This window comes from Nannobrachium achirus (assembly GCF_963921795.1).
Source record: "Nannobrachium achirus genome assembly, chromosome: 22".
Lineage (NCBI taxonomy): Eukaryota > Metazoa > Chordata > Actinopteri > Myctophiformes > Myctophidae > Nannobrachium > Nannobrachium achirus.
The window spans coordinates 10746702-10773229 of NC_137829.1; the positions used below are offsets into that span (position 1 = coordinate 10746702).

At 40.1% G+C, this 26528-nt stretch overlaps 3 protein-coding genes across 4 annotated transcripts; 2 read left to right on the forward strand and 1 right to left on the reverse strand.

Annotated features, from left to right (window-relative positions):
• Positions 1-3969: 3969 nt before the first annotated feature.
• Positions 3970-10447, forward strand: LOC308307888 (DCN1-like protein 2; the record flags this gene model as incomplete). 2 transcript variants are annotated; one of them, XM_080753218.1, is made up of 7 exons in its annotated part: positions 3970-4183; positions 5510-5726; positions 5883-6051; positions 6918-7048; positions 7632-7714; positions 8565-8661; positions 8828-10447. In XM_080753218.1, the coding sequence occupies 7 exons, from the start codon at positions 4097-4099 to the stop codon at positions 8905-8907; spliced, it is 864 nt and encodes a 287-aa protein (XP_080609344.1). In that variant the 3' UTR covers positions 8908-10447. The 2 variants fall into 2 exon arrangements, with proteins under 2 accessions (XP_080609344.1, XP_080609343.1); XM_080753217.1 differs by lacking the exon at positions 3970-4183 and having other exon boundaries at positions 5399-5726.
• Positions 10448-12382: 1935 nt separating this feature from the next.
• Positions 12383-15651, forward strand: LOC308308200 (growth hormone-regulated TBC protein 1-A-like; the record flags this gene model as incomplete). The annotated part of the gene is made up of 7 exons (XM_080753564.1): positions 12383-12548; positions 12861-13019; positions 13741-13865; positions 14508-14604; positions 14723-14895; positions 15259-15444; positions 15550-15651. 7 exons carry the CDS (start codon positions 12383-12385, stop codon positions 15649-15651), a joined length of 1008 nt encoding a protein of 335 aa, XP_080609690.1.
• Positions 15652-17041: 1390 nt separating this feature from the next.
• lamp1b (lysosomal associated membrane protein 1b) lies at positions 17042-25913 on the reverse strand. Its single transcript, XM_080753786.1, has 6 exons — positions 25554-25913; positions 23139-23335; positions 21105-21233; positions 20322-20388; positions 19878-20045; positions 17042-19110 (listed from the first exon to the last, which is right to left on the reverse strand). The coding sequence occupies exons 1-6, from the start codon at positions 25618-25620 to the stop codon at positions 18971-18973; spliced, it is 768 nt and encodes a 255-aa protein (XP_080609912.1). The 5' UTR covers positions 25621-25913; the 3' UTR covers positions 17042-18970.
• Positions 25914-26528: the final 615 nt, after the last annotated feature.

The following is a 26528-nucleotide window of genomic DNA, read 5'->3' on the forward strand; positions in this document are numbered from 1 at the left end:
CGCCATGGAGACTTGAGTTCAATCATATATATATATATTTTTTGTATTTGTCTCATTCCTAAGGGGAAAAAAAATGCTAGAAGGAATGAATATGTACACAGTCTATCAGGAAATGTGTAGCCTGGCTATACAGTCTATAAACACAAACAGTGAACATATAAAATGAATGGATGATATTGCAAATTAATATTGTAATGTAAAATATTAAAACAGTTCAGTTGTTAGTGTTCTAAGAGCACACTCTGCCATCAACAAAACACAATTTCCTTTCAAGCCAGGTATGCCTGTTTTAAATAGATTTAGGGACAGTTAACATATATGAGGGCCTGTTTGTCTAGGAGGGATTAACGTGATACAAATCATTTATATCTCACATCCCTATATGATTTTGATTAATGACCAGATACGGTATGAAGATGAAAAAAATGAACCAAAAGAGAGAGAAAAAACTAAAACAGCATAAATGTTAACATACTAGTAAGACGCCAATTCCTGGCCATCTGGCCAGTGATCTATATCGGACCAGTTACTCTTATATGGAGACCCCTGGTACCCATATGCATATGGAGATCCATGTACTGTATATGGAGATATGAGAGCCCAAACATGCTTACTCAGTTATTGAAAGTCCTATGATGTCTATAACATCTGACATATACCCTTTTATGCCCATAAATGGAGATCAAGGATCATTTAGTTAGGGACAATATTGTGCAATATTTGCATTGTGTTTGTTTGTAGCCTACTATTGTGTTGTGCAACAGAGCTGCATCCAAAGTTGCCCTCAGTGAGTGAATACCAAATCTGATCCTTTAATAATAATGTCATCCATGTGAATAAGAAAAATAAACAGGTTGAAAAAATGTAAAAAAATAAAAAGATCCCTGATTATGAATTTGAAATTAAATGTAAAAACTATTACGTCAGGCAAGCCTACATTTTTAAAACCCAGCCCACTTAAGCCCCTTTTAGACTGCAGTTTTAGCACCACACCACACCACACCACACTACACCACACCACACCACACCGCACCACATAAAAATATCTACATTTTCCATTACACAAAAGTACCCCTATCGGTAAGAAACAAATTGACCCTTTTAACTGTGATTATAATACAATATAAATTTGTATTACAACTATCCTAATTATAATGCACTATAATGGATTATAACTGTGACATTATAAAGTATTAATGTATTACTATGATAATTATAATATACTATAATAGATTAAAAAAGTGGTTATAACACAATAGAATCTATTATCATGTATTACAACTACTAAAAAGTATCCACTCTAGAGTAGGTCTGAGCTGGGCCAAACAGGGCCAAACACTTCATAATGACTGATCACTCACTGACTTTTCATTTAGACCACCAGGATATAGTTGTAATACATGATAATAGATTAGGGAGTCTTACTGGTACATTAATACTTTATAGTTGCGACCGTAGGTCGCATTTACTACCAAAACCTCCACCGGCTGTCTGTGAGTCAGTGAGTCAGTGAGTCCGTCACACTTTTGCCCTGCTCATATCTCCACAACCGTTGCCCCCATCCATGCCAAATTTTGCACACACACTCCTTGACTGCCAAACTACAACCTCCAAGGACCGCCGGAGCCCCAGGGACCCCCAGATGTTAAAAATGACCAAATGTGCTCACACGTCACACGTCACACTTTTTCCCTGCTTATATCTCCGCACCCGTTGACCCGATCCATGCCAGATTTTACACACACACTCCTTGCCTGCCAAACTACAACCTCCAAGGACCCCCGGAGCCCCAGGGACCCCCAGGTCCCTGGGGGACCCCCAGATGTAATCTCCCGATTAGGGAGTCTTACTGGTGTATTATAACCAGTAAGACTCCCTAATCGGGAGATAAGCGACCGTAGGTCACTTATCTCCACAAATAGGGCAAACATTTTTTATTCCATAAACTTCCTGATCCATGTTGATGACATGAGTGTAGACATACTGTGTAGTGATTTTCGGGCCAAAACTGTAGGAGCAGTGGCCAAAAATGTGTTTTAAAAATCGGCCTGTAGGTGGCGCTAGAAGAGGGCCATGTGAGAAATGAGGGGTGGGCTGTCCGCGTTGCCTTGGCGGACGAATAGGTACTGGCCCCGGCTCTCCCGGACGCTCCTAGCCTGAGTTACGGCATTTTATGTGAGCTGCAGTGGCAGGGGGTCCTCCACTGGGGGCGCCACCACTTTTGCATCCGTTCTGGAGCACCAGGAGTGGGTGGTCCCCAGGAATTCCCCGTGAGCAGCTCCGTTGGGGTGGTCATTTGGTCATTTTTGCACATTTGGTATTTTTTTTACACCTGGGGGTCCCCCAGGGACCTGGGGGTCCCTGGAACTCCGGGGGTCCTTGGAGGTTGTAGTTTGGCAGGCAAGGAGTTTGTGCGGAAAGTTTGGCATGGATCGGGCCAACGGTGGCCGAGATATGAGCAGGCCAAAGGTGTGAGGTGTGACGGACTGACGTGTGACGTGTGACGGACTGACGCACGGACACCTCGAGCAGCTTTCTGTAGTAAGATGCGACCTACGGTCGCAATCACAGTTATAATCCATTATAGTGTATTATAATTTAGGATAGTTGTAATACTAATTTATATTGTATTATAATCACAGTTAAAAGGGTCAATTTGTTTCTTACCGATAGGGGTACTTTTGTGTAATGGAAAATGTAGATATTTTTATGTGGTGTGGTGTGGTGTGGTGTAGTGTAGTGTGGTGTGGTGTGGTGGTGTGGTGCTAAAGCTGTAGTCGAAAAGGGGCTTTAGCCCAGCACAAAAAAGGAAGGCTGACATCCAGAGATACTGTATCAGCCAGGGTGCTACACTTCGTTTATTGCGACCGTAGGTCGCATTTACTACCAAAACCTCCACCGGCTGTCTGTACGTCAGTGAGTCAGTGAGTCCGTCACACTTTTGCCCTGCTCATATCTCCACAACCGTTGCCCCCATCCATGCCAAATTTTGCACACACACTCCTTGACTGCCAAACTACAACCTCCAAGGACCCCCGGAGCCCCAGGGACCCCCAGGTCCCTGGGGGACCCCCAGATGTAAAAAATGACCAAATGTGCTCACACGTCACACTTTTTCCCTGCTTATATCTCCGCACCCGTTGACCCGATCCATGCCAGATTTTACACACACACTCCTTGCCTGCCAAACTACAACCTCCAAGGACCCCCGGAGACCCAGGGACCTGGGGGACCCCCAGATGTAAAAAATGACCAAATGTGCAAAAATGACCAAATGACCACCCCAACGGGGCTGCTCACGGGGAATTCCCGGGGACCACCGACTCCTGGTGCTCCAGAACGGATGCAAAAGTGGTGGCGCCCCCAGTGGAGGACCCCCTGCCACTGCAGCGCACATAAAATGCCGTAACTCGGGCTAGGAGCGTCCGGGAGAGCCGGGGCCGGTACCTATTCGTCCGCCAAGGCAACACGGAGACCCCACCCCTCATTTCTCACATGGCCCCATTCTAGCGCCACCTTCAGGCCGATTTTTAAAACACATTTTTGGACACTGCTCCTACAGTTTTTGCCCTAAAATCACGAATATCACTACACAGCATGTCTACACTCATGTCATCAACATGGATCAGGAAGATTTTGGAAAAACAAATTTTTGCCCTATTTGTGGAGATAAGCCACCTACGGTCGCTTATCTCCCGATTAGGGAGTCTTACTGGTACTAGTAAAGTGGGAGATAAAACTCCCCTTGACTCTCCCTCCCTTCATGCCTCCAATATTTATGTTTGCCAAGAGATACACCAATGACCTCAGAGTCAACATTCCACAATATTGGTGGTGGCTCAACATGAACATTTAACTATTTTTCATTACAATTAAATCAATGAGAGAGAGAGTACTTAGGCGGTGCAGTGACAAGTTAGTTATCTGAAGTCAGAATACAGCTGCATTATGCATTTGGGGATTTGTTTTTCTTAATTCTTTCTTCACCATACAATCTATGTTTATTTATTTACTTATCTAGCAGAAATACATACTCACAGCATACAGAATAACCAGAGATAAACTGCAAATTATAATGAGAGAATAGCTACAATCAATGAGCTGCCTAGTGCATAGTACTTCCGCGCAAGCGCACTTTGTTCAAGCGTCAGGGCAAATTGGTGATACAGCGGCAGTAAACATGGTAGGTAACCAAAATAAACAAAAAGACAAGTTTTGGGCCTAATCTAATCAAATTTTAGCTTTTTTAAATACATCGTAGAATCTCAGGCGTTCGTTTACCTTGTATTGGTAGTTTGTAATTTCCTTTATTTTCTTTGCTATCATAAAAATGAAGGTCAGTTGCTTATATTTTGATCAGTCTAGCTAGCTAGCCGTATCTACCTATTTCGGTATCCTGAAAGTGTGTCCAGTCAGTGACGCACGGTAACTTAGAGGAAGGCAATTCAAACTGTATATAACACCAATGACAATCTGTTTGCCATGCTGCTGACTATGCTATGTTATGCCCAACGTGACTGTCAGAGTAGCTAGCTTAGCTAATGTTATTATCCTACAGACCATAGCTGGTGATGTTTAGATCAGTGGTTCTCAAACTTTGAAATGTGATAGTCTCCCCTTAACTTTGACAGTGTACGAATGGAACCAAATGGACCCGTCACCCGTTAGGGTCCCTTTGGTTCCATTTGTACACTGTCAAAGTTGCAGACTTGTAAGGGTTAATTTACACCCCAAAGGAAAATAGAGAGTCCCTAATATTCACTTAGGGAACCATCATGCCAAAGTAACGAAATCCATGTCCCATTATGGGTTTTAATGTTTAGCACGGATTTTGGCCTATTTAAGTAAGGTGGCGATTATACAAATATCAAAGTTGCCATGATCTTTAGTGTTATTGTTGCTTAAATTACATGCTGTATTATCAGCGTGTCTAAAATAACCTAGACACGCTGCTAGATTGCATGACCTGCTGTTGTGAAATCTACAATCACAGTCAAATTCAGCTAGTGAGAGATGAGAGTGAGAGAAGATTGCATTGTCAGTGTCGGTGATGAAATGACTTCTTTACATTGACAGGGTGCTTGTGTTACACTCCAGACTTGTTGCACCTCAAGGTCTTGTTGATGGCATCTCCATAGTCCCTACTCATGTTACAGCCTATGGCTACTTATTTGAGGGGCCTTCTGGGGTGCGCAGCACGTGCTTCGAGTACACTCAGTGTTCAACCTCAGAATAGCTCAATGTCTGCCTCGCTTTTGGACAGGACACCGTTACTATAGCTCCTTTGCTCTATTTGTGTTGTCTGTTCACTGACACTGTTGTCTAACCCTTTTTAAGTATGTGTCCTAGTGTCTCGCTGTGTCTCTCTGTCTTTCATGGCCTTGTTTTTGTTGCCTGAATGCCTTTAGATTTGTGTTCCTCTCTGTGCGTTCTTTTTTGTGTCTCAGTCTGTGTATGTTTGTTGATTTCGTGTGCACTGGTGCCTGACAGTCCACCTGTATTTGTGCAGCATAAGCTGAAGTCGTCGCAGAGGGACAAAGTTCGGCAGTTTATGTCCTTCACACAGGCAGGGGAGAAGACAGCTGTCTACTGCCTAACACAGAATGACTGGAAACTAGAAGTGGCCACGGACAACTACTTCCAGAACCCAGATCTGTACTGTAAGGAATCCATGAAAACATCTGTAGACCGGAAGAAGTTGGACCAACTTTTCAATCGCTACAAAGGCAAGTGTATAAGCATGCTTGAGTTCTGTGCCAGATGGCCTGTGCCATTGTCTGGAGATTAGTTTAAATATGATGCCTCTATCTTGTCACTACAATTAATGTTCTTTTTATGGCGGTATCTGCATAGTGTAAATGCGTCATATCTTGTTTGGATAGATCCTCAGGATGAGAACAAGATTGGTATTGATGGGATCCAACAGTTTTGTGATGATCTCTCACTGCACCCAGCCAACATCTCTGTGTTAGTTGTGGCGTGGAAATTCCGTGCCGCCACCCAGTGCGAGTTCAGCAAAAAGGAGTTTCTGGATGGCATGACAGATCTTGGGTGAGTGTTATTGTAACTTCTCCACCTTCTGACATGCCCTGTAAAGAGACATACTACAAGTACTGTAACTTACCATAGCGGTGTTGTTGTTTTGCTGTGCCCCCTTGGCAGGGGAACATTTCTATGAATAGACTCACTCAACCCCGCCTTAAGTATTTCATGTCCTCAAGCTAGGCCTGGCACAATTATTACGTAATCGCATAATGACAATTATTTGAGATAATGGCAATTGGTTTTGCATAATCGTTTCCATGTAGAAACATGTTCATACATTTTAGTCACGAAGTGACGTGTTGTAAGTTTGTAAATCATCTATTTCTGCTATTAAATGTCAGTCATTTCTTTGTATATTAAATTATTTGTCATATGTGCAAGCAGTGCAACCTTTGATTACAAAGCCTAAAAGGTGAACAGAAATGTTAGTTTTTATTCATACGTAATGATCAACACAACACACAATTAAATCGTTAATGACAATTATTTGTGTGGCAATTAAAGGGGAAGACCACCCATTTTCAATATTGAACTATGTCATTAATATACCTAATATACTTTTTTTCTATTTCCACACAACTCCTCTAAGGTATATTAATGACATATTTCAATATTGAAAATGGGTGATCTTCCCCTTTAATCATCAACTTAAATTTGTAATCGTTAGAGCCTTACCACAAGCACATCTCGGTGTAGGAGCTATGTCGTTTTTTTTATTCAGCCAATCATGTGTCAAGAGCTATCTTGCATGCAGTCTGTAGCTCAATGGCCCAAAGTTTGTGAACTATTTTCACAACTTCTTTGAATGTTGTTTACTTACATGTGGTTTCCTTACTTATATACATGGCTTAAATAGATTCTCTCCTCCCCAGGTGTGACAGCCCGGAGAAATTGAAGGCTCTTTTACCAAGATTAGAACAGGAGCTCAAAGATAGTGGCAAGTTCAAGGATTTCTACCAGTTCACCTTTAATTTTGCTAAAAATCCAGGACAAAAGGGCCTAGGTAAGCAGGATGGGACTAAAATGTTTAAATCATTTTTTTTTTTTTTTTTTAAACAGGGTAGTACTGGGGACAGGGTATCTTTCTTTTTAGATACCCTGGACACCACAGTGATGCAGTCATGACTACTAGGGTAGGGTGACCAAATTATTCAGCCTCTCAAACCGGGACCCTCAAATCAAATGTAATTAATGTGCATGTTTGTTTGTCGTATACGCACGTGGACATTCATGCACGTGTACCATAGGTGTTGCATACAGGCAATGACAAAGACACATAATGTTTTTGTTAATGTTTTCTGATACATGACAGGTGATAATTCTTACATGAAAAGAACATGATAACCATATCATTATTTACATTTTGGCGAAAACCGGGACAATTTTGTAGTGAATGTTAAAAACCTGGACATACCTGTGTTTTTTAGCGATATTTGTCGGGACACAGGACACCCAGCTTGAAACCGGGACAATCCCGGCCTAACTGGGACATCTGGTGGTCACCCTATACTAGGCTAGTAATGATCTAGTAATGCAATGCAAACTGCTAGTAATCTAAAGTCACATCCCTTTCTCTTTGTCTTTAGATTTAGAGATGGCTGTAGCTTACTGGAACCTGGTTCTGACAGGACGTTTTAAGTTCTTGGATCTTTGGAATAGATTTTTATTGGTAAGTTATGGAAGCAAACTTTAGAACGACAGTATACTCAACAATATACTCTGGATTACAGAGATCATTTTAAATATAGATCTATACATGCTACTACTAACGTTTATTGCCAAGTAGTAGCCCGGCCGGTAGCAAATATAGCCGGGGGTCTGACATCATTTTGCATTGATTGATTGATTGATTGAAGACTTTATTAGAAGTTTGCATAGGAAAAGGTACAGTTTCATGACGGTACAGTTCACTGGTACAAGGTCTACTAAAAGGAGATCCATGAAAAGACTAAGCTTATTTCCACAGGAAACCATTTAAGTATCTCATATAACATTGAATGACAGACGAATAGAACACAGTACTATGCAGTAGATATGTAAGGAAGATAAAAAGAAAGAACAAAAAAACAAAAAGAAAACAGTAAGTCTAAACAAACAGAAAGTATATACAAAGAAGGGGCAGGGGAGGGTAGGGCTGCTGCCTGTAAGTGGTTTTTCAGGGCATATTAAACGCCTTGTTCAAATAAACCCTGTGGTCCCAAATAAAAGCCCGGGCTATTTGCAGGGGGCTTTTATTTGCAGTTCTTTAGCCTAATTTGGGTCCGCCCAGGCTATTAATTGTGTTTCTTAAGCCTAATTTGGGTCCTCTCTGGATAATTGGAACTGTAACCAAATAATTGCCCGTGCATTAAATAAAAGCCTGTTGCAAAAGGCTGCCTGGTTCTTTTAAATGCTTGGGGTCCAAATCAATTTTGTGTATTAAACGCCCGGGCTACTATTTGGTAATATACAGTGTATATACCGGTAGATAGTTTGAAAATATGTTGTGTAAACACTTAAACATTTTACTGCTTTGATAGGAACACCATAAACGGTCAATTCCTAAAGACACATGGAACCTGTTGTTGGACTTCGGTAACATGATTGCAGAAGACATGTCAAACTATGATGAAGAAGGTGAGCTGGGAATGACAGAATGGCTTAGCATTTTTCAGGTTAAACTTCAGCCTAGTAGCCTACAGTATTTGCTTCTGAGGACATACACGAAGTAATGATATTTTGCTATTTCACTTTCATTTTTAAATACATTTATGACAATCTGATGTGTTTTCCTTTCTGTCAGGTGCATGGCCAGTCCTCATAGATGATTTTGTGGAATATGCCCGACCAATTGTTACAGGATCAAAGCGCAAAAGTCTCTAAATTAAACGCTACCTCTGGAGAACCAGAACTGTTTCCTCTAAAGTGACTTTGTAGATGTTTTTAAAGACCTTTACAAAATGAGAAAATTGTAGACTTCAGAGGGGGGAAAAAAACAATAACAGCACTTGAACTATCAGGAAACCACCTATCAGGGAGCTGAGCTAAACCACTGAGAACTGGTTGCATTTCTGCCCTCGCAAGATTGAGGCATCACACACGGACATTGCCAGATTTGCCTCTGTGACTCTTATTTGGAATCTACGTACAGTACTCTTGTTCCTGCCCCCGGAAGAAGAGTTATCTGCAAGACACAGCTACAGCCTTTGTTGTGGGTATGGATGGAACGCAGGGCGGATGGGACTGGCTTTGTGTATGTGGAATTACTGGAGAAGAGGAACATGTTTGGGTTTATTCTTGTTAGAATTGGAGTGTTCTGCAAAGCTCTGAAGGATCTGTTCCTGTGGCTTTACACTGACTTTGGGACAGAGTGCTCACTACACCAGCGCCAACAGAACTGTTGCAGTTGTTACTGTACATACTGTATCTATTAAGATGGTTTACAAAGAGCTATATGAAGAATAATATAAACATGTTACATTTATAAATATGAAAGTTTGTTCTTTTTTTTGTGTATAGTGAATGCTCAGATGTCAGATCTCTTACAGGATGCCTCAGTATCATTTGATTGATATACTATAGGTGTAGGTGCGTCAGGTGGTTCTACAAAGTCCTGACTTTGTCGAGCTACTCGTGTTGAAAGCATGTTAACTATATTTTTGTTCACGTCTGATCATCAATTTAACAAATAAATTAGACATTTTAAGTCAAGTTGGTGCTCATCTTCTACAGTATGTGTTACACATTTCAATGTGTACCAGAGGGCAGAGGGTTTTGATCTTTGTTATTTTCTGTCCAACCAACTCGGTTATGGCTATAGTGTGTTCGTCATCTATCAATATATGTACAAACAAACATTTAAATGTAGGCTGTTGTCAGTGTGATTCAATAGAACTATAACATTGAAAACCAGATGAGTTGGAGTGGGTGAGTTAAACCAATACATGTAATGCCTGCCTCATTAATTGTCTTACTTAAGTTGTATGTGTTAAGGAACATTTATTTTTCTTTCACTCTGAACAACTACTGATGACATAACACATCTGTGAGAATTGTTTTGATCCTTTGATAAGTACTGTACATAGGAGAGACAAAGTAGGGGAATGACATTTAGCAAATCGTCTAGCAGGCCAGGAATCAAATCGGGGACTTGCTTTCAGGCATTAAAGCCCATGTGGCACGCACCCTAACCACTCGACTGTTGAGTTATGGTCACCCATCTCTGTGAGAAATTTAGTGTACCACAATAGTATACCACAACAGTCCTTTGGGATTGGCATGGTATAGCTGTTCTTATTTCAGGAAGCAGGGTACCGGAGGACAATAAGAGGTTGGCATAATATAGTTAATACACCAGTGTTTTGAATTGTCACATTTTTGGTTAATCCCTATAGGCTATGCTTCAAACATGTGTTAGTATTACCACAGTATAAATTAAATCAAATTGTATAGGCTATGAATATTAAGAGACTTGAATAAAGCATGTATTTGTTTACATAACATAATTATAGTATTTTTTGATGACACCTAAGACTAATAATTATTTCCATGTTGACAGAAGAGTGTAAATTACACATCATTTGCATTTGTTAATGCTTTGTTTTGAACTATACACTTAAATACCCCTGAGCTGACATGCTCAACAGGTACATACAAAGTTTAAAATCAACTTCAAGATACATTAGCCTACATTACCATAAAGCCACTGGGATTTAAAATCAAGCAAGACTTATTGATTTTTTTGTCTTCTCTGTGTAATATCCACATAGTTGAAATGCCATTGAATAAAGATGTAGGCATAATGTCTATTTTTAGCTTCATTTGTTTGAAAAAAATGAATAACAAAGATAGATATAGATTGATTGACTTTTTGATACGATTCCACTAGCTAAAATTCTGTTGATTGTTTATAAGTTTATACACTTCAGTGAATGACAAACAAGATAGAGGGTGGAACATGGCACAAATGTAGCTGCGAGCTGCCATAATTCTACCAGGATGCCAGAGATAGCATTATTATAGCATCTAAGTTGCTTGCAGCTAGCACAAAGGTCATAAGCAGGTGTCCCATATTTATATCCTGTAAATGTTTTGCTTACCAACACTGGAGAGGAGACAATATAGCCTATGTTTTGAGTTAACAATGGATCATCAGAAAAATCTATCAGCATGTCCTATGTGCTTGTATGTTAGGCTCCTCAATGACAGCTATAAACACTATAATTTTCATTTCCCCCCAATACATTATTGCCATGTCAACAACATGATGGGAATTTGCTTCAGTGCAAATAATAGTATTCACAAACACAATCCCTTCCCTTGACGTTTTGTGCATGCAAATTGACAGCACACACCTGCAGAGAGCACCTGGGCGTTTCTTAAACAAGCCCCGCCTTCCAAATGAGTATGGTTGGTAACATGAGGAGTTTGTTGAAATTTAGACCGCTAGACCGTTTCCTTTTATTATTTATTTTGATGGCATTTTTGCAAGGGACTGTAGAGAAATAACGTAGTGCACGCTGCTTCTAGTGCAGTTACCATATAGCCTACTTTATTTATTCACGTGCAATGGATAAGGACATTAACATACAGCCTGGTCAACCTCTATGCAACGACAGCAGGTAATGTTTACCATCTTAAATACCGCAGGTCTTTCTTTATTGATTTTACAATGACATACTTTCCACATCACAGGCTATGCTTGCTGTCTTTTTTCTTCCCCAAGATTATATGATTGTTGTTACACAACTATATCCGTTGATCTAGAAATTGTTGATCTGTTTTCTTGGTGGGTTGTTTATTTATTTATGGTTTCATTTATTTGTGTGGGGATTATTAGCCTAGAGTGCAAGGTCCTACAGAGCAGATGGAATAATATAGGATCATATAGACAGCACCAAATCACCAATCAACATTTGAAATCAATACCTTTTATATTTTACTGTGTAAAATACTTTTACCACTACACACAAATAAGTTTGTATCATACTTGTTGTGTAATTTATGCCCAGTTCCTCTATGGGAAAGTAATGTAATACTGTGTGATACAGCTTTGAAATTTGATCTCCCAGCAACAGAAACTCTACCCAGGTGAGGCTGTTTGTAGTGTCAATCATCAAGGAAAAAGATGGGAGTTACATTGTACTTCTTGTAACAACTGTATAGTACTGAAATTACTTTAAAAGGACACATACAATTTATTAATTGTCTGAGGACAACTGACACTTGTACATTTTACTTCTGGTTACTTTTATTGTACTAGAATCAAGAAGCTGTTCAAGAATGGAGACTCTTTAGCTATTTCTATTTTCTACATTCATACGTTGTGCATAAGAAAATCATTCAATGCCTAAACAAAATGCGAATTTGCCACTGCAGGATTGACCCATATGGGTTTGAGAGAACACAAGATTTTGAATCCTACAAGGAGATGATGAATGAGTATGTAGCTGTCGTCAACAGAAGATCCGAGAGATGGTCCAAACTCCTTCAAGGGAAAACGCATGTGGAGAAGAACCTGACAGGTTGACCAAACTCTCTCTCTCTCTTCCCATCCCTCCCCGAGACACACACAATTTCTGGAAACCTTTTGGAACATTGGATTGAATTACTTTAATTCCATATCGCTATTACTTATCTAATCCTAACACATACTTTAACCATGAAACTGCTGTAAAGTCTAATTTCATGCTGTCCCAAGTCAACTGGTTTAAAGTCCAAAATATGTTGGGAACACACACACACACACACACACACACACACACACACACACACACACACACACGTAAAGTTATTCTGCAGTAATGTGTTATTGCTTATAATTGCTCTTGTGGTAGTTAAAAGGTATGTGCGTAAGGGTGTGCCTGGTGAGCATCGTACTAGGATCTGGATGGCAGCCAGCGGCGCCCAGGAACGACTTGATGAGAACCCAGGTTACTACCACTCTCTGCTCGGCATGGAGCACGATGCCAAACTGAAGGAGACCATTCATACGGGTCAGCTCTTTGGACTACACACTTTATACATGTTTCACTTATTAATTAATGTATGTATTATAATACTATTAAGTTTGCAAGTCACACACATCACTGCATGCACATACAGTACTTGCATGAGCGAGTGACAAATAAACCATCTTGAATCTATAATTCGATGGAAGCGAGACTTGATATCCATATTATGTATGTTCTTTACGTGTTGTATGTATGTTCTTTTATTTTTGATAGACGTATACCATTTGCTTGTACCAACTTGGCACCCACCCAGGTGCCAAGTTTGTTATTTAGACACATGCAAGTGTTTATGTCTACCTGCTATTCTAGATACTTTGTAGCACCATCTTGTTTTCTTGGCACTCTATTTACTTGACCACTAGCACTCACCCTGTTGATGGTTGACAGGGATTCATATTGCACTTTGTACTGTAAGTCACAGAATAGCGTTTTCCAAATGCCTAAATTGTAATTCTATGCATGCCTCTTATGCACTAGCTGTCCTCAAACTTTAATTTGTGGTCTCTTATCTTAATGAAATTCTTATAGTCTGATCTAAACAATTTTAAGTGATTTTATATCACAGAGAGTTGGCATGATTTAGATCTTTTTGTCCTCTTATACACAGCAAATTGATAACAAGACTGAGCAGTTGACGCTATAGACCGGGCCATACATAAAACATGAGTAATGATTGGTTCAAACATCCCTTGTTTGTCTGCAGACATGCATAGGACCTTCCCTGACAATGTCCTGTTCCGGAACAGCACTGAGCCAGGCCTACAGACATCCCTGTATAATGTGCTGCTGGCCTACGGACACCACAATAAGGCAGTAGGTTACTGTCAGGTAAGGAACATCATACAGTAGCAGTCTCATGTCTTCACTAAATGGACTATCACTATACATCACAAAAAATGCTTGTACATCCGATCCGACACTCAGTGGTTGTATTTAATACACTGTCCGACACACTGGTAACCCTCGGCACACATTCAGCACAATGGGCACATATGTGCGGGATGCGCCGAGGGGAGTTATCAGGCTGTAGGTATTGTTATTCCTGGACAACGACCGCGGAGCCAGCCATTATCCCTTGTTTACAGACGGCTGAAAGTATTCCACAGTCGCCTTAGAAAACAAGCAAGTGCTAATTAGATATAATCCATTTTCTGATGCTACGTTGTCTATTTTATATTATATAATATAATATAATATATAAAAAATATTTTTAAAAACAACTTGAGTTCTAAATGTCGCTGTGTGTTTGTTTACATGGCTGACATGTTGGATACAGCACAAGATTCACGCAGTGCAGCCTCACTGCAGCAGGTGTTCTGAGCCTTTGATTAGGCAGGGGTCTGTTATAGAGCGGAGTGTTCTGTTATCAAGGAATATATCAGACCTCTGATTTCAGCGATTTACCAATCGGAATCAAGCATTCAAACAAGCCGGGTAATAAAGAGTAATATCATCCCATTTTTATTCTAGGGCATGAACTTCATTGCAGGTTACCTTATCATCATTACCAAAGATGAGGAGAAGTCATTCTGGCTGATGGATGCATTGTTAGGCAGAATACTCCCAGGTAGTTATGTGGTACAGTATCCCTTGCAGCTATTTGGCAGCAAGGGGTGTTTATTATACACACACACTTGTGTTAAAAAAAATCTCATATGAATACATAATGTCATGGTATGTTATAGACTACTACAGCCCTGCCATGATGGGACTGAGGGTTGACCAGGAAGTTCTTGGTGAGCTGGTTAAGGTCAAATCTCCAGCAGTAGGCCAGCTCATGGACCAGTATCCTGGCATATGGACCCTGGTGGTCGCACGCTGGTTCATCTGTCTTTACATAGATGTACTCCCTATAGAGGTACGTGGAAGGATTTCTTGGTGATGTACATGATCATATTTATACTTATTTGATTCCCTCCAGGATCGCCCCAGAGAGCTTGACAAAAGTGGTTGATAGAATATTTGCCCAAAACAATTCTAATTAATGGAATTTAATTATTTTCATGTATTGATTGTTTACAACAAATATAGAAGCAATTGTACAACTTACTGGTAAAAAGACAATTGACCAGATAGGTTAAGAAATTACAATGGCCATACTGTAGGTGAGACATCATTCAGTTCGTCTGATTTCTATCCGAGATGGCAATAAAAGCTGCAGCGTTCATTCCAGATTTCATATTATACATAATAAACATCAGCCATCCCTGTTCTCTACCAGACTGTCCTGCGGATCTGGGATTGCCTTTTCTACGAGGGTTCTAAGGTCCTGTTCCGTGTCGCTCTCACTCTGATCCGTCACCACCAACCTGAGATCCTGAGGGCTCGCTCTCTGCCTGACGTGTGTGAGTGCTTCAAACAGATCACCCGTGGTGCATTCACAATGGACTGCCACACCTTTATGCAGGTGAGATAACACAGGACAAGGATGGATACACATGGTCTGTTCTGTGTGAGTGTAGCCGTCTTGGTGTGTGGCATTATGACTTTATCTTAATTTTCATATTTGCAGAAAATCTTTGACAAACCAGGAAGTCTGTCGATGGCAACGATCACTAAGCTGAGAGAGACGTGTAGACAACGTATGATGGCGGAGAACACCAGAAAAACATGAAATCCTGGATCTGATGGGGTTGTTTTCAGCCCTCACTGCAAAACACCCCAGGACAGTGAACTCTCCTATAAAATAAACTAAAAGGAAGACATGGTAACCTTCAGGATCAGGACGCTTATATACAGGTATTGGACATGGTATTTTTATGCTATGACCCACTGCAGCAGAATCTCTAGGTTTTGGATTTTGGTGCACTTTTCCCTTTAAAAAGTCTGGATCTCCTGTAAATATTTGAATACACAAGTAAGAGTAAATTGGTAATTGCGCATAAACTGTCACACCCTAAAATAAATTATGGACTAGTTTCTGTTTCAACTGTTTTCACCTGATTTAACTTTACTTAGAATTAACTGTTGATCATGCCCTTTTCCTATGGTATGGTGTATGATTACAGTGACGACTTGTTTCGTTAAAGCATGGGCTAATAATCTGATTTGTTACAAGTGTTTTGGACGTTAGGGATATACTTAAAGTGATCAGTGGCTCTTCAACTGGAAAGAATACAATACTTTGTGAAATTTGCTTTCCCACTTAATTATTTATTTTGTGTGAGGTTATGTTGAATGATTTTCAAATATTTTGGAAAGGTGAATACAGATGGCATTAAGACCAACTGCATGCAAATGCTCACTTGATTCTCTTAGTTGCCCCAACAATGCTGTGGTGATCTTATTAAAAAAATATTGGTTGCTGCTGTGCTAGAATCAAATTCCCATCAGAATCTTGTTTGGTTTACCACTGAGGTTGCCTCAATAAATTCACAGTTCATGTCTACCGTTTCATGTCCTACAAAATATTGAGCATAATGTTTTTAAGTGCGTCTCTACTTAAATGTGATGAAAAAGATAAACATTTGGGGATTCCAGATAGTGCAAGGGTAAATTTTCTGCCCAACACCAGAGTTCAGGTAGTGTAGGGGTAAGGTTTTGGGCTTCCCACCACCACAGAGACTATGGGTTTGAATCCTCCACAGTGCATCTCTAAATCTTGGCAGGACATTCCAACGAACATAATTATACAACAGGTAGTTCCGACGAGGCAATCTTGATTGGTTGAAATAGCCATCTACCATTGCGAGCATTATACAACAGGTAGATCCGACTAAGCAATCTGATTGGTTGAAATAGCGTTTGTGCCAACCATGGTAATGCACACCCTCTCGTGTAATATTGCTTAATTAGCCATGGTCATCATTGCACGAATCATCTTTTAAATTAGCATATGCAGTTAGACTAACTGCTAAAGCATCTTAAAAGTACTGTAAGTGCACATTTGTAATACTATCTCAATTTAACAAGGAGTTTTGATAAGCAACTAAGCGTTTAAAGGGTTTGAATGCACCATTTGTTTATACTGTAGACATACCAAAGTTAAAAAGCCTTGTTCTTCCACTTTTATTGACCTTTTAGAAAACAATGCAAACATTCCATATTAACATTTCTAGATGAAGAAAATGTTAATATACTTTGAACTTTCTCCTTTGACTTCATACAACGTACATCTTCAAACAGCAGTACAGGTTGGCTATATCCCAAACTTGACAGCATGCGCTGTCTATGAGGGAGTACCTCTGGTATTGGCATAACCTATTTCTCATCGATTTCACAGATGGAAAGGCACATGAAAATTTGGCATGGGTATTTTGGCCATCTTTAGTTAAATTGGGATTAATCTCCAGACTTCAGTCCAGTCATTTTCCCTTATGTGGCACATCCAGTTGTGTTTTTAAGTCAATTTGCTATTGAAAAGAACATTGCTCATGTTGTTATCTCTCAAAACAGATTGAGAGAAAAACAAAAGGAAAAAAAAATGGGTTCCCAGATTGCTCATGTTGAGACTCCAGAACATTATCTCTACGCTACGTGAAATCCCGCTAAGGCAAACTGGGCAAATGTACTGCCCGGGTCTCCTACCGTACTGTCCAACGAACACAGAGTAGCCTCCTTTTGTTATGGTGAAATGAATAAAGAATTTTTAGCAATACAATGGTTATATGTCACAGTTATTGTCCACGACATTGCAAGCGGCGCGAAGGCCAGCGGACCTTGGTCCTGCTCTTCGCGCCCGAGCGCCACAGGCGCAAGTGCCCGCGAAGAGCGGGCCAGGGCTGGCCGCGCGAGTTACGAAGCCGTGGTGAATGCAATCCTTATATTTATGCCCAGGCCGTAAGGCCTGGGCAAGCGCACGATAAACGCATGAATGGGATGAATGTGAGCTCACATTTCACCATAACAAAGGTTATTAACGGGACGGCAGAAGGAGATCAGTACGGTAGGAGACCCGGGCAGTACATTTACCCAGTTTGCCTTATCGGCGTTTGCCAAAACGGTACGTGCCCACGGTTAATCCCTCCAATACAAAGACATCCTGAGAAATGTTCAACCTCATCAGGAAAGTTATGAGGTTTAAGTCCCAATTATCAACCCTTATTGTGCGTGCGTAGTACCAGCAATATCTTGGGGTGGGCCTCAGTGCAGCACATACAGTAACACCAGTTGTGAGTTCGGTTATCCTGGTCAACAAGGACACCAACTAAATCACATCAAACTGGACTTTGTATCCAAGGTCCAAACATTACAAATTAGATGACTATTTCTGAAAACATAGCACAACTCCTTACACATGCTTGTTTGGAGCTGATTTTTGCAGATATCTACTGTATGCACTCTTGGATGTGTGTTGACCTACAATATAAAACACTGGAAGGTTTCTTGTCTTCACAGAAGGGGATTGAATAGAACCATATATTCCCTTTACACTGAAGTAACAGCTCCTTAATAACAAGACCACTAAAATGGCCACACAAACAAAAACAGATAAGCAAATTCATAAAAACAATTATTCCAATGCCTGTACAGAAAATCCCTCAAATTTCCATTGTCAGAAATCAATAAATAATATGATTCAAGCTCTAACTACAGGCTGCAAAGCAAGTGAAGATTGTGGAATTATCTGATCTACGGTTCCATGGGTACTAGAGCCAGCCAACACTGAACCCCTTGCTTACACTGTAACAGCTTTTGGTTGATCCATTACGATTTCTCACCAAAGTCCCGTTTTGTACAAAAGCGCAAATCAGTCAAGAAAGCGCATATCACCATCAAGAAACCCCATAAGGTAGTAATGACATTTTTCTAGTTTTCTAAAATGGAGTGGGAGCAGCAAGAAGGTTTCATAGACATACAGAAGGAAGGCATGGTAGAGGGATGAAGGGACGAAGAGGAAGGATGGGTGGAGTGTCAGTCTTTTAAAGTAGTGGTTAATTGCATGGGTGAGATAGCGCTCGCTGGCCTCTGTGGCCACGTGACGGAGAGTGACCTCAAATGGTCTGGTACCCAGCATGGCTCCGCTTCCTTCCGATGAGGTAAGCCACAAGGACAATGAGGACAAGGCCGGCCAGAGCTGCTCCAACTATGATGGGGATCAACATGTCGTCTTCATCCAGCTGGCATTCCTCAGCTTGGGAGCGAAAGTAGACACAGGAGTACAAGTACAAGTTGACCACCATATTTAAGCAGAGATATTTTTTTTTCCTTTGGGCTGATATTATATCTAAAGTAAAGATAATGTTTTATCTTCTTCCTAGGAATAATTTAAATTTGAACCTAAAGTATAGTAAAAAAAAAAAAAAAAGAAGATATACAAATTAAGGCTCTGCCCTATTTGATGTCACAAGAGGGCAAGTTTTTTCCGCTCCAACCATATTGAGACTTTCAGTGAAGGTGTGTGGTCCTTAAATGAAAGTTTACGGCTTACAAAAGTTGAAATTTCAATTTGTTTGAATGGTTCAAACATGCATTTTTTAATAACAATAAACGTAATTTTTGGTAGTTTTGACAGCCGTAGTTTGTACTTTTACATTGAAAACCAGATTCCCCAACACACACCAGTGCAGGAACAACTTGATACAGGGCAAGACCCGTCGTGTGTGGAAGACGCCATTGCCACACAGTTTTTCATAGCAACGCAATGCAACCCTTTTTTGTTTGTTTTTATATCTTTTTTTTTTGGCCAGTGCATAAATGTTAAAGAGACTCAATGTATTTTTACTGGTGAAATAAAGATTGAACAACAACCATCCCTGTTGCAATAAGGCAAAACCCATATGGAACTAAAAACAAGTGTCTAACATGGCTTTATTGGAACTCAAAATATGTAATCAAGATAAAATATCTCAAACTTTTAATATCTGCTATACACAGTCAAATCTTGAAAGCATACAGTACCTGCTCCAAACTGATCTCCAGTGAGGCCAAAGGGCTGCACTTGCAACTGGAAGGTGTTGATGGAGAGACTCTGGACCACATCCAAGGTCTGTTCCTCACGACACATGTATGAACGGCCCAGAGTTCCCTGCAGGTAGTCCAGACTATTGTTACTGGCTGCGAAGGGTACTGTAGAAGAGGGGGAAAAAGTGACAAGGGGGTTCAGGGAAATGCAGAAGACCGAACAAATAGTTTGGGACAGAAATGCAAAATGACAAGGAAACAAATTAAGCAATGGATATACAAAATAAAATACTAAAACAATGGCAGGAAATGGGATAATTGCAAATTTCACACTACACAAAATTTCCACATGGCTGATTAGAGTTTGAAGAGGGCTACAAAATTCATGCATATAATGTATATTATTCATGCCATGATGTTGATAATGGGATGTTTACTCACCACTCATCTCTGGCCAGACAGCTGACAGGGTCAATCCACTTAAGTGGTACTTACTGGATGTAGCATTCTGAAGGTAAATAATCAATAACCCCACAGTCACATGATATTAAAAACACTTGCATGTTCTGAAGCTGCCATCCAGTGGTGCTTAACAGTAAGTGAAAATCTCAATGCAGAGCACTCTGAAAAGCCTGTTTAGATTGACTTTAACAGTACATATTTTTCCTTGACATAGCACTACAAAAAGCACTTTTTAAAATCTTCTAGGTGCCGATGACAGACATTCTGACATTACTGCCAATGATAAAACATGACATGTCAATAATTTATACCACACACACACACACACACACACACACACACACACACACACACACACACACACACACACACACACACACACACACACACACACAGCCTTTGAGAATCATTGATAAAAGAAAAGAAAAAGAGGTCTACTGCTCTGCATGCAATTCTGAAGATGGAAACATGTTTGATTAAAAACAATCTGGCAAAGATATCTCCTCTCCAGGACAGACTTGATAGGTAGACTTAAGACAGAAAGGTCGCTGCTAGTAGTGTGCATTAGAGAATTCAACTGGCTCTTATCTTGGCAGCCGCTTAAATAGTTCCGAGACATTTATCTCAGTTAGGAACCCAAGAAAGAAAAAGACAATTCGAACACAACAAACATACGATAAAGGGTACCACACAGAACTTGTTTTTCCGCTTACATATAGTCGCCATAATTCATTTTAAGAGGAAAAAGACAAAGGAGCTTACCAGAAAGAACACAAATGTGAGGTTGGTTTTGTCTAGATCTGCCGTTAAAACCAGGGAGGCACTATCTGCGTCACACGAACCAGAGCTCTTTGTTGTATTTGGCAGAAGATTCACCAAATCCAACACAGTCTGTAAATACAAAACAGAGCAAGACATACAATATATCACCAGTATTTCTATGTGATTAAGCAGATGGACTTGTTAGCCTCAACAAAGAAGCACATTGATGATGTTGTGTTTCAGAGGATAGGGAGTATAAGTTGAGGAACAATTGCACAGACAGCACAAAAGGTTAGAGGAGGATTCTTTAGAGAATACGAATAGACAAGTTTCTTTTTTAAAACATGCTCAAGGTGGTCTAGTAAAAAGAAGTGCTGGTCTGGACATACGTTTTGGTTGCCCTGACAATGGAAAGATGGAAATGTTTTGTGTGTGCAAGTCTTCCTCCACTCACATTCCTTATTGCTTGCGTGACTTAATAATGCAACATAAAAATCACCAGGTATTTTAAAGAGCTCTTTAGATAGAGTCTTGCACTTCAATCTATCTACTAAGTACAAGTAAATAAGGACTTTAGTTATACTTAACAGTCCTGGAATAGTCAAGATAAGAAGTTTTAGTTTTTTCTTCCTAAGCTTCAGATTAAGAATTGCCAAACTCCGACGTGAGACACGTTTTCAGATCGTTATTCACGGTGCGACACATGCATAAATCATTCGACGAGAATCCCAGTTTATAAAAAGAAAACACCATAGCAATAAACACCTGCGCATTCTTTAAACAAATTAGTCTGTTCCATCCCCTTTCCACAGGTTGCTGTTTTTCAGTCAACCTGCAGGCAGACTCCCAAAGGTCCCCAAAAGTTTTTTTGTGAAGTGAAGTCAAAATTTAAGGATTTAAGACTGATGGTCGCCACTCACCATTATGGTGTTTTACGGTTTGATTGTTCTGATTTTTTTTATTTATAATGACACAATGGAATACAACCCAGAATGCTGAGTAAGATGAATCAAACATTACAATACAATAGCCATCCATCAGCTTGCCTGTTGTGTTGAAACTGTTTATTTTATTTTCCCCACATAAGATGTATATAGAATGCAATATATTAGGCTGTAAAGTGGATTGAAGGCTACTGGTACTTCGGAATCCCCAAGAAAAATTACATCCTTATCGTCACCTTCTGAGGTAGGCATAAGTCCCTATTGAGTAAATGTAAGTATACTGTTGAGACCCAACAGAAGTAGCAGATGTATAACTCAGAGCTCAACAGTGATCACACTCTTTTTGAACAGCATTTATACTGTAAGATGTTTCAGAAAATATAATGTTTACAGTTTTCATCCAGGAATCAAGCCAACCATCACATGATGAATCGTGAACAATAATTATTTTATTCTATTCATTAAAAAAATTATTGGAAAATGCTAAAATGACTAAACACGGTTTTCCACTTTGTGAAGAGGACCCCAGGAGTACCCAGCCAGCCCCAATCATGTTAGTAACCCTAACTACTATTTCTTTCTCTGATGCTTTGGCATCTGAGAAATAAATAATAAATAATTAATAAATTATGAGAACAACTGCAATTTAACACTTATGCTACCATAGTTTTGCCATAACTAATGTAGATTAACTGCCAATTAGGCTTTTTCCTAATGTATTTACCAGATTTTCGGCGCAAAAAATACAACCGCGATTATCAATGTGTACATTATGGTCCATAGGCTGTTTTGACCAACGGGTGAAATAGGAAAAGGCAAGATATATCCATGTTTCTGCAGCCAGGATGTATACAATTCAATGGGAGCCGGAAGTCTGTGGATCTAGTATTCCGCGAGGAATCATGGGAAAAGTAGTTTTTTTGCTCACTCACTACTATGGTTTACAATGTTAACCAGTTAACACATCTCTGAATGTGATAACGGGCCGTGGCACTCCACGGGGGGAATTGTTATTGTGTGTGTGTGGACGTGTTAGGCATCCCATGTGTTAATAGGATTTATTTATTTTCCAATGTAAAGAAATATATACCTTATTCTCTGCGGCAGAGCTGAAGGAGATGTTGAGCTGTAAGCCCATGCGTGCCATCAGACAAGCAGTTCCATTACTGTTGGTGACAGTGTAATTGCCCGTTTCTGGTCTTCCTGTGTCGCTGAGGAGTGGGGTGGAGATTTGGGGAGAACCAGTGGGTGGGGCATCAGCGGCAAAGCCCTGGTGAAAGGTGGCAGCTGATGTTGGAGGACAAATTGAGTCATTTGAGTTAATGAAATATACTGTAATGCAGCTGAATAAACAACCATATTTAATTTGTACCATTAAAATCTGAATAGTAAAGTGAAATCTAAGTCATCCGTTGGGGCAGACTTTAGTGCTTATGGTGCAGTCTACAAAGATGACAATGCAAATGCACTTGCTAAAATATAGTCAGTCTTTTGCCAAGTTAAATTCTTGTGGTCAAAACTGGATTTAAACAATGGTTTAACTTGTAACTTGAGGAATGTTCATGTGACCATCTCATAAGGGTCCAATCATCACCAAGAGGAATTTAAAAACCTTCAAAATTCTGAGGATGACAATTACACGAACTATAGTGGCCTTAAACAGGCTGATGTGTCCTGACCATACACTGAGCTTTGTACAAGAGAAGCTTTGTAAACATACTAATGTTGACAAGGCTTCTTATTATACTCAGTCAAACCTGGGTAGTAAAGCTTGTCTGCTGCCCTCTAAAAACATGTGCAAATACGAAATATGCATGCATCAAAGGATAGGTCTATGATGTAGAACTGTATAAAATGTTTCTTCTAAATCTTTCAGCCTCAGTAATATTGTGCTGTTCTGATGACAAATCTGGTATGTGATGCATGTACAGTATGTGTGCATGTTGTTAGGCAATTATGTATGTACCGCATACGTGTACAGTTCAAGCCAAGGGCTAAGACAAAGTAACACAATAGTGTGACCAATATGCCTCTGGTTATTTAAAGGTCAATTCAACTTGGGCACGTCTGGTATTAAACTGAAAAACATCATGGGTACATTATCTAGTCATTTGCTCTGTAACTTTAAAGGTGCTATAAAAGATATCCAATCATAAGAATGAACTCATAGAAGAGTGATTAAACAAATAGCAGACAACATTGGAACTGAAACAAAGAGCGGATACATTATCTTTGTGCAGTTCTCTCTCCTGATAGGATGACATTTTTACTATACATTTAACAAACTATGGCATAGATGTGTTACGCTATCGTGTATGGTATTGTCACTTTCTTCATAAATAAAAAGGAAACCATTCTATCTAAAACATTACGATTATGATCTGCTGGAATGACACCAAGGGCAAAAGTGTCATCTGTTGTACAATGATTACTTGTTTTCTTAGCAAGTGAGATGTTATTTTCATCAGCTCTCCTGAAGATGGCGGTAGCAAAACAATTTTAGTGCAAAGATCATGATTATTGGGTCGGATTGTACTCTGTAGTGTCGGAGCAAACCTGTCCATTTTCATAAAGTTAATCTTAACTATTTATTGAATGTATTGGTCGATTATTTGTGCCAACTAATACCTTTGGGTTGGGCTTAGCCCTGATTAGCTCTGGTCCATAGCGTTAGTGGAGTTCTCCCTAATAATTTAACGCCATGTCTCGCTCAGCCTCTCGTCTGTAACAAAACAAAGACTGTTCTAAGATGTTGAAAGCCTACTACTTTCCTTAGTGGGAACACACGGAGACCCCCACCTCACGTCTAAAATACACTTTTTGCAGTTCTTGGCCAGAAAAGAAAATGTCACCGGCAGTTTTAGCTACTCCACACCGCCCTCTACAGATCTTGTTAATAGAAATTTCCATTGGCTAGATTTTGCCTTGCGGTGAAATATTTTCTTTTCTGGCTAAAGTAAAAGGTGTATTTTAGACGTGAGGTGGGGTGCTCAGAGTTTTCCCACTAAGGAAAGTATGCTTTCCTCTCCCTAAATCCGTCTTTGTTTTGATGAGTAGCGAAACTGTATTCTTTATTTTGTACTACAGACGAGAGGGTGCTCGGCTATTCCTGCGCTCGCAGGAATTATCGGTGACGGTGACATAGCAGACCAGAGCTAGGTTGGGGGGTCTTTAAAACACTATTGCCCCACAAGTCGCAATGATAAGTCATTTTACGCCGGGGCCACGGGCATTTCTGACCGCATAAGTATATTTCTGCCCCGGCATTCTACGATTGTTATCAAGCTTTTAACAAACGTACTCGCACGAATCCAAAAATCACAGTATACTATGCAATGTTTTCGTCAGTTGTCGCGCGCCTCGAAAACAGACGATGCACAAGCTCACAGCGCTTTGCGGTGCAACGAGTTGTAAGCTTGTAGATCGGCGCGCAACGCCGTCGTACGACGAAGTACACAGACCGCTGACTGGAGAGGAATGTGTAGTCAGACAACAATATACTCACCTAATAGCGCGAAGAACAGCCAGACAAGGCAGCTCGGTGTGTCGCAGTGACTGTGCTGAAGCTTCATGTTGGTTTAATTCGCTTGTGTTCTTCAATAAAACAACACACCCAAATAAATCAACGTTGGATGCTATCTAGTGTGTTTGTTTGCTATGCTAGCAGCGTCACTCACAACAAGACCAAAGGCAAGGTAAAAGACCACTGCTTCTTTGGCCCAAAATAACGAGGTTCCAGCTGACTAGAAGACCACGCACGTTCAGATTCCGAGGTAATTAAACAATTCCTCTGCTCTCTCGGTTGTGGTTTAACAGTAATACCGTGGTTAGAGGTGAATGTTTCTGTTCCCCTTCTCTCTCGGCTCGCCGCTGATGCTCCGGCGTCAAAAAAATGACTTCAGAATCATGTGATTAAGAACCGCCCATATGAAGTCACATGATTACATTATGAACTATTTGCTCTGGGTTTGTTTGCATGATTGCATCTATGGTTTGCATAAGCTCACCATTGGCACCTGGGCCTCTTTTTAGCTTTTATAAATAGTCAATTTATTGATTGATTGATTGAAGAATTTATTAGAAGTTTGCAATAGAAAAAAGTACAGTTTCATGACAGTACAAATCACTGGTACAAGGTCAACTAAAAGGAGATCCTAGAAAGCCGAGGCTTATTTCCACAGGAACCACACTTTAAGTATCTCATATAACATTGAAAGACAGGATAGAACATAGTACTTTATCTAGGATAATATCAGTTTCAAAAGCATAACATCAAATACAAAGGCAGAAAAAAGAATAATAAAAAAGGGGGGGGGGGGGGCATGGGGGCTTAGTCTATTTACAAGTCACGGGCAGCAGCTGTCTGAAGGTGACTTTTCATACCAATTTTGAAGGAGGCTAGGGATTTGCTCTCCTTTAGGGCTTGAGGAAGGGCGTTCCACATGTTGATGGTGTAGCAGGAGAACGAGTTAGAGCCTTG

Coding starts and splice junctions, on each gene's coding strand:
- lamp1b (XM_080753786.1), bottom strand. CDS start 25,620: ATGAAGCTTCAGCACAGTCACTGCGACACACCGAGCTGCCTTGTCTGG. Junction 20,389..21,104: donor TCACATTTGTGTTCTTTCTG/GTAAGCTCCTTT, acceptor ATTTACCTTCAG/AATGCTACATCCAGTAAGTA. Junction 20,046..20,321: donor TGTCTGGCCAGAGATGAGTG/GTGAGTAAACAT, acceptor CCTCTTCTACAG/TACCCTTCGCAGCCAGTAAC.